The sequence below is a fragment of the Dipodomys ordii genome, unplaced genomic scaffold (genome assembly GCF_000151885.1).
Source record: "Dipodomys ordii isolate 6190 unplaced genomic scaffold, Dord_2.0 Scaffold68, whole genome shotgun sequence".
Classification (NCBI taxonomy): domain Eukaryota; kingdom Metazoa; phylum Chordata; class Mammalia; order Rodentia; family Heteromyidae; genus Dipodomys; species Dipodomys ordii.
This window is the reverse complement of record NW_012267284.1, coordinates 4,518,730-4,526,009: the sequence shown is the minus strand read 5'-3', so window position 1 is coordinate 4,526,009 and position 7,280 is coordinate 4,518,730. Positions and strand designations below refer to the sequence as shown.

At 51.4% G+C, this 7,280-nt stretch overlaps 1 protein-coding gene across 2 annotated transcripts in view; it reads right to left on the bottom strand.

The window, feature by feature from the left end:
- Window positions 1-5,069: 5,069 nt before the first annotated feature.
- Wipi2 (WD repeat domain, phosphoinositide interacting 2) overlaps window positions 5,070-7,280 on the bottom strand; it is a 42,419-nt gene continuing 40,208 nt past the window's right edge. For both annotated transcript variants that reach the window (XM_013023525.1, XM_013023524.1), the window contains 2 exons: window positions 6,669-6,826; window positions 5,070-5,684 (listed from right to left, as the gene is read on the bottom strand). In XM_013023525.1, the coding sequence (XP_012878979.1) occupies window positions 5,572-5,684; window positions 6,669-6,826 (271 nt within the window). In that variant the 3' untranslated portion in view covers window positions 5,070-5,571. The remainder of the gene's footprint in view (window positions 5,685-6,668; window positions 6,827-7,280) is intronic.

Here is a 7,280-nt window from a genome sequence, read left to right as displayed (position 1 = left end):
CTCAAGGCAAGCACTCTACCACTTGAGCTACAGCGCCACTTCCGGTTTTCTGGTGGTTTATTGGAGATAGGAGTCTCACGGTCTTTCCTGCCCAGGCTGGCTTTGAACCGCGATCCTCAGATCTCAGCCTCCTGAGTAGCTAGGATTACAGGCGTGAGCCACCAGCGCCCGGCTCCATGTTGGTTTTTATATTTAGTCTCATCCAGTGTGGTTTGGTGTCTGCGGGGAATAGAAGCCCAGATTGTAGTTACCATTCCTTTATCTAGAACCAGAAGAGTCCCCTGTCCAGTGGGGGTTTGCATTTGATAGGAAAACAAAGACTCCTTTTCCTGCAAATGATTTCATTCTATTCTCCTTTATGGTTAAGTAATTTCCATTGTGTTTATTTACATTTCCCTTATCAGCTTTTGAACCCTACAGGCAGATCCTATATTTTGGCTATAGTAAATGGTATCTCTGCTGTTTGCTGATTTAGCAATCCTTAGGCTAGCTGGCCAGGAGTGGTATATAACAGGTTCATAGGATATTCTATTTTTGTTTATATATATATATATATACATATACATATATGTGTGTGTACATATATATTGGCTGTGGGCCTGAACTCTGGGTCTGTCTGGGCACTGTCCCTCAGCTCTTCAGCTAGCACTCTACCACTTGAGCCACAGCACCACTTCTGGCTTTTTCTGCTTATGTCGTATTGAGGAATGCATGCAAGGCAAGCACTCTACCACTGAGCCACCTTCCCAGCCCTCTATTTTTATTTTTATGATGAACCTCCATACTGATTTTCTTAGTGGCTGCACTAATTTACATTGGCTTGGGGCCATTCTAAACATCAACATTGCTACCATAAAGCAGCCAGACCTGAAAAACCAGACACTCAATGGGCCACAAGAAAGATTCTGGTTAACAACTGTGAGAGCTGAAACTAGAAGGCAGAGTGCAGCCCTGGGTGACTTCAGAGGGGACCACCAATCAGGTGACTCCATTTCTCCAGTGTGTTTGTGGTTGTGTGTGAAGATGGCAGTGCACAAACCAGGTGGGGGGCAGGATTTGGAGGTTACAATAATCTCGGGGAGACTATTAATGCACGAGTGCAGCATCTCTGCCGTGAGGAATGCCTTGATTTTCTCCAGGATACAGTACCTGGGCCTCCACACTGCAGACGCTGGGCCCAGGGCATTCTCTGTTGTGGGGGCTTCTGTGCCTAGAGGCATGCATGTCCTCTCTGTGCACCCAGAGCTCACACGAGCCCCACATCATGCACTCCCATGCAAGGCCCCCCTAGAGGGCTGCTCCCTATCCTTCTTAGCCACCCTCTAGCCCTGCCAGCTTGGCTCACTTGAAGCCAACAAAATGGCTTTGCTGGCCACAGGGATATTGAGCATTCAGTGGCAGCTAGCATCCACATCTGTGGGTGTGGATTGGTGGAGCCCATAAATAACGGGACTGGTGAGAAGCAGGGAAGAGAGGGAGAGAGAAAAAGAGCAAGGGAGGGAGGGAGGGGGACAGGGATGATGGCTCAGATCTGTCACAGACAGCCATTTGTCAACAACAGAGGCAAAGCCGTACTGCCCTCCCCTCCCCCACCCCACAGCCTGACCTCACCCAGAGGCTGCAGGCTTGGTGACATGGCTAGGTCAGAGTGGTGTGAGTCACAGCACTGGATGGATCTGAATCTCAGGATATGCTCAGAGGGGCCAGGGATGGAGGCGACAGGCCCGGTTTGAACTGGGGCTTGAACTCAGGTCCTCGGAGCTGTCTCTGAGCATTTTCACTCAAGGTTAGCCCTCTACCACTTAAGCCACAGCTCCACCTCTGGCTTTCGTGGTATGTAATTGGAGATAAGAGTCTCATGGACTTTCCTGCCTGGGCTGGTTTCAAAGCATGATCCTCAGATCTCAGCCTTTGAGTAGCTAGGATCACAGGAGTGAGCCACCATCCATTCTGTCCATTCTGTCTGTAGACTAGGCAGGGATACAGGAAGTAGGAACATTTTGCCATTATCTTTCCCCAGTTGAACTTCAAGTACAGGGTCTGCGTGGCTTTCTGGATCATATGCTGGGGAAGATAGGATCTGGATTCCACCTTACAGTTGCTGAGCTACTTTCTGGTTAAAACTTGCAGCTATTGAGGAGGCTAAGATGTGGAGGATCATGGTTTAAAGCCAGCCCAGGCAGAAAAGTACAGAAGACTATCTCCAATTAACGAGTAACAGGTGGGCTGGAAGCATGGCTCAAGTGGTAGAGCACTAGCTAAGCCAGAAAGCGGAACGAGCTTTCCTGCAACCCAAAATGTCTGTTCACTGGCCATGGCATCTTTGGGGGTTGCTGTAGCACTGCGCCAGTAACTAGGAGAAATCTCCAAAGTTTCTTCTAAAAAATGAAATGCAAAAATCAATATATTCACGTGACCCAGGAAATAAAACAGTAGAGAGATGAGACACAGTGCCTTTAGATTTGAGCTTTAAAAAAAGATTTAATTTTTCCAAATTTAGATTAGTTTTCCTATGCAAATTCAGAGTTTGTTGTTTTTTCCTTGTGCTTCACAAAATCCACAGAATGGAGTCGTACAATGCAGGTCAAGGATTAAGATGGAGGAAAGAACAAAAATGCACATCTGGCAAACATATCCACTTGGCAAATAGCCATCGGTATATACTTTCATTGAGAATGTTCACCGAATAAGACAATTCCCCAAAAGCCAGCTTCCACATGGAATGGCTTGAGCCCAGGACCCCACCTGTCCCCTGGGGAGCCAGGGGGACTAAATAAGTACACTTGGGAAATTAACCTTTTGGGTTTTCATCAGGCCAGACACTGACACACAGGGATTCGGTCACTCCTGCATGCAAAAGGATGGATCCACAAGGATAGACAAAACAGATATCTGTGTCATTAGGAAAGGGACACACTGGCCTTCCCTAATGGCCTGTTTCCTTGGCTGAGCTGTCTCTTCCATGTGGCTCTTGCTGATTCTTCAAGAATGACATCACCAGGGCCTTGTTGGCAGGAAGTGGCAGCCCATGAGAGGGGAGGGCTGGCTGCTCCAGGTGGAGGGGGCACAGGTCAGGCCCCTCCCAGCTGGGCAGGACTTAGTCCTGTGGCCAGGGTGAGTGGAGGACCAAGGCCTCTGTAACTTCTGGCCCTTGTGAAGGCCCAGAGTGGCTAGTCCAGCCCATAGCCCTGCCTGAGACTCAGCAGGCCCCTCAGCTCTGGCTATCTCCTGGTATTAGGGAGAACTCCCCAATGGCAGCTCCAGTTTCCCCTTTCCTAACAACTTCTATCTAGAACTAGAAGTGGCCAAAAGCCACAGACAGTATCCCTGATGGGTCAGCCCAGGGCTTGGTGCTTATTGATACGTGTCACACAAGGACCCTGAGACTTCTAGTGCAGATCCAAAGCCCCCAGGACCTGCCTTACTCATCCTGCTACTGAGGGGTAGGCTGGGAACAGAATTCAGTTCCCACTCCATGTTCCATTATTTGGTCCCAATCTCCTGGAATCCATCAAATAAGGGGTGTGTGTGTGTGCGCGTGCGTGTGTGTGTGTGTGTGTGTGTGTGTGTGTCTCTCTCTCTGACCTCAGGGCCTCATGCTCTCCCTAGGCTTTTTCACTGGAGGCTGGTGCTCTACCACTTGAGCGATGCCTCTACTTTCAGCTAGTTTGGAATCACAATGTTCAGATCTCAACCTCCTGAGTAGCTGGGATTACAGATACAAGTCATTGGTGCCTGGCTGGTTTTGTTTCTGACACTGCTTCCTCCATGCTATAAATCCTTTTTGAAGTTTAGAAGATATGGTTAAAAACATACCAAAGGTATAAGACACAGTCAGCAAATGAGGACGCATGCTCTGTTGGGCCACAGACCTGGAGCTCCCGTTTCCTCCCTCCCTCCCCTTTCCTTGTGCTCTTGGAGTAAGAGGGGGAGAAACTCTTTCCAGCACAAGCAAAGCACAAGGACAACACAGGCAAGTGGGGCCCTCCTGAAGCTGGGATCAAATGACTCTGCCCAGCATTGGTGGGACCCCCTCCATGCAGGGCCCCCGTTCCTGAGCATCTTATAAGAGATGGAACAGGCAAAAAAGTTGAGTGGGCTCCCATTACCCTTTGGGCCTAGTGATCCACAAGGTCAGAAACCCGGCATGGCAGAGCGGAGCCCCCCAATTCCCAGAGCGTGCAAGGCACCAGCAGGCGCCATATGAACCCCGCCTGAAGGGTGACATGTGGCTCTCCTTACCAGAAACCTTAGTCAAAGGCTCCTGACCACTGTTGCAGTCCTCCATCTGCTCATGGGTGGTAAGGGACAGGCCTGGCACCCTGCTTGGAGCACCAAGTGATGCCAGGAGCTCTGGTACGAGTAATGTAGCTCATGACACAGCTGGGGTTCATCCGAAGGACCAGGAGAGACATGCAGATCTAAAAGGCAAGCTGCCTGCCCAAGGAAAACACTCCAGCCCTACAATGCTGAGAGATTCTTGCCATAGCCAGAACTTGGCTCCAGAACCCCAAGTTCAGCTGGCTGACCATAAGCAGTCCCAGAAAATCAGGAGTACAACTCCAGCAGGCCATGGTGGCACCCTTCTACCAGACTCAAGTACCCTGGCACAGAGGCCTCTGGTCCTTTCTAGTCCCAGCCAGATTGTATGCTGAGTGTGTACAGTCCCACCTCGTTGCTTCTCTCAACACCCCACCACCAAGGCCCCAAAGCCACTTCAGTCCATCAGAATGCTTGCTGTGCTGGTCCTGCTGTGGCTGGGTTTGGGATGTGCGGGTGGAAGTCATGAGCTAGAAAGGTCCCAGGCCCTCTGCTGCTCCATGGAACAGGATACACGGCAGAGGATGGGGCTGGTCACCAACTCTTCTTTAAAAAAGGTACAGCTACTGGACAGCAGGGGGTCGTTTAATGCCAAACCAAGTCATTCCTCACTGCAGGTAACCAGGCAGGCAGGCCTTCCAGGTCCCCAAAGGTTAGAAAGGAAGGGCTGAGCATTAGGAAGGTATCTCCCCCAATGTCCACATGGACAAGACCACAAACACTCCACTATGGAGGACATCCAGGAAGAATCCAACTTGGAAAGAATTTAATTAACAAAATACAGTAGAGGGAAATTGTCCAGGTGGGCTGGAGGGCAAGAGGCCGCCATCCAGGTCGGCCCCCAGCGGGCGGCCCCCGCCTGTCCCCGCGGAAGCCCCCCCTGCCCATATTCCTCCCGCCTTTGTGGCCTCCCAAGGATGGCCTCTCATTGAGGCTGACCACGGCAATTGCTATTGGGAGGCTGGAGCGCTCCGTGCTGGCGTGGCATGGCATGCACACAAAGCCAGGAGACTCCAAGGACTTCACCAATCCATTCATTTTGGCAAAAAAAAAAAACAAAAAATTAAAAAAAAAAAGAGAGAAAACAGAAAGCTAAAATCCATAAGCAGGATGAGAAGCCACTGAAGTGAAACGTGTTTTCTCCAGAGTGGAGGTGGACTATCGTTAGGACCCCGCTTGGGTGTGCCGTCCTCTCCCGGGCCCCAAGTTCATAGCAGCAGTGTGCAGCCCTCAGCAGGCGGCGTGGCCGGCTCAGTCCGTGCGGAGGATCATGGGGGGATGCTCACTGTCCTCATCCAGGCGCAGGGCGCTGGCTTCCTCCTCCAGGCAAGTACCGCCCACGGCACCCAGGTCGTCCGTGTAGGCTGTGGAGAAGCCCAGGAGAGAGACCCCAGGCGTGAGGCACGTGCCATGTGCCTCTCCCCACTCCATCCTGCCATGCACAATGAGCAGCTTTTGGTGGTACAGGCCACAGGGAGGAAAACTGAAATGCTTCAGCTCTACAGGTGCACAGGAATACACTCTGCACTTTGAGTGACAGGAAGGAGGGCCACCTCAAAGAGGTAGCAGGTATGGCCTCCACGTGGGACCGCAGGGTTTGGGGAAGTGGGCTCACAGGGAGCAAGAGGGCCACGCGCCAGTGAGCCTGGCTATGAGCTCACTTGTGGCGCAGGCACACTCATGGCTACACTCGAGGGCACAGGCAGGGTGTGTGACAGGCGGTAGGCCGGGCTGCCAAGGCCACTTTGATGGTAGCCTGACTGCTTGGGGGATGAGCCGGGGGTTGCTACTTGAGGCCCATCTAAACAAAAAAGTGGGCCTGGCAGTATAGGCCAATAATACCAGCTACATGGAGGCTAGGAAGATCTTAGTTCAAGGCTGGTTCTGGGAAAGACCCTATTTAAAAAGTAACTAAATGAGGGCTGGGAATGTGACTTAGTGGTAGAGTGCTTGCCAAGCATACATGAAAGCCCAGGGTTCAAGTCCTCAGGACCATATACACAGAAAAAGCCAGAAGCGGTGCTGTGGCTCAAGTGGTAGAGTGCTAGCCTTGAGCACAGAGAGGGTCAGGGACAGTGCCAAGGCCCTGAGTTCAAGCCCCAAGCCCAGCAAAAAAAAAAAAGTAACTGAATGAAAAAACACTTCGAGTGTGATTTCTGCATAGGAAGTACAAGCACCTGAGTTCAAACCCCAGCACCATGAAAGAGTTCTGTCTTGTAAAAGAAAAAAACTCAGCCTTGCAAGGAAGCAAAGGCTTATTTACAATGCCAGCTGTGTGGGGCTGGCAGGTGGGGACAGGGCTGGTGAAAGCCTGAACAAACCTCCGGGAGCGTGGCAGGGTCACTTACCTTCTAAGTTGGTGTCTTGCCCCTTGCCAAGTCTGGTGGGAGATGAGGGCGTGTAGGCACCTTTGGCCGCCGCTGTGCTGTACGTCTGAGTAACTAGTGGGCAGTCGTGGGAGGCAGAGTCTACGATTTCACTGGTGGTCTCCATGCTGCCATCCAGCCTAGAGGGGGCGACAAGGTGTGAGACACCACAGCACGACAGCACGCCTCTCGCCAGGAAGATGCCAAAGGGTGCCTATGCTCTGGAAGGCTGAGATGCTTCCTTGTCTGTTCACATGGTGTACTTTGCACAGGAAGTTTAGTGAGTTACAGGGAGTGAGGAAATAGGATTTTGTTTTTATAATGAGCGATCACAAAATTTTTTAAAAAATCATGTATTTTTACAGGAGTGTGTCTCCACACTCTGTGGGAGTGTGGAGTCCCAGCACTCAGGAGGCTGAGGCAGGAGAGCTGAGTCCCAGGCCAGCCTGGGGTGCATAGTGAGACCCCATCTCAAAAACACTGAGGGGGCTGGGAAGTTGGCTCAGTGGTAGAGCGTTTGCCTTGCATGCCTGAGGCCCTGGGTTCGATTCCTCAGCACCACATAAGCAAAAAGAAAAAAGCCGGAAGTGGCGC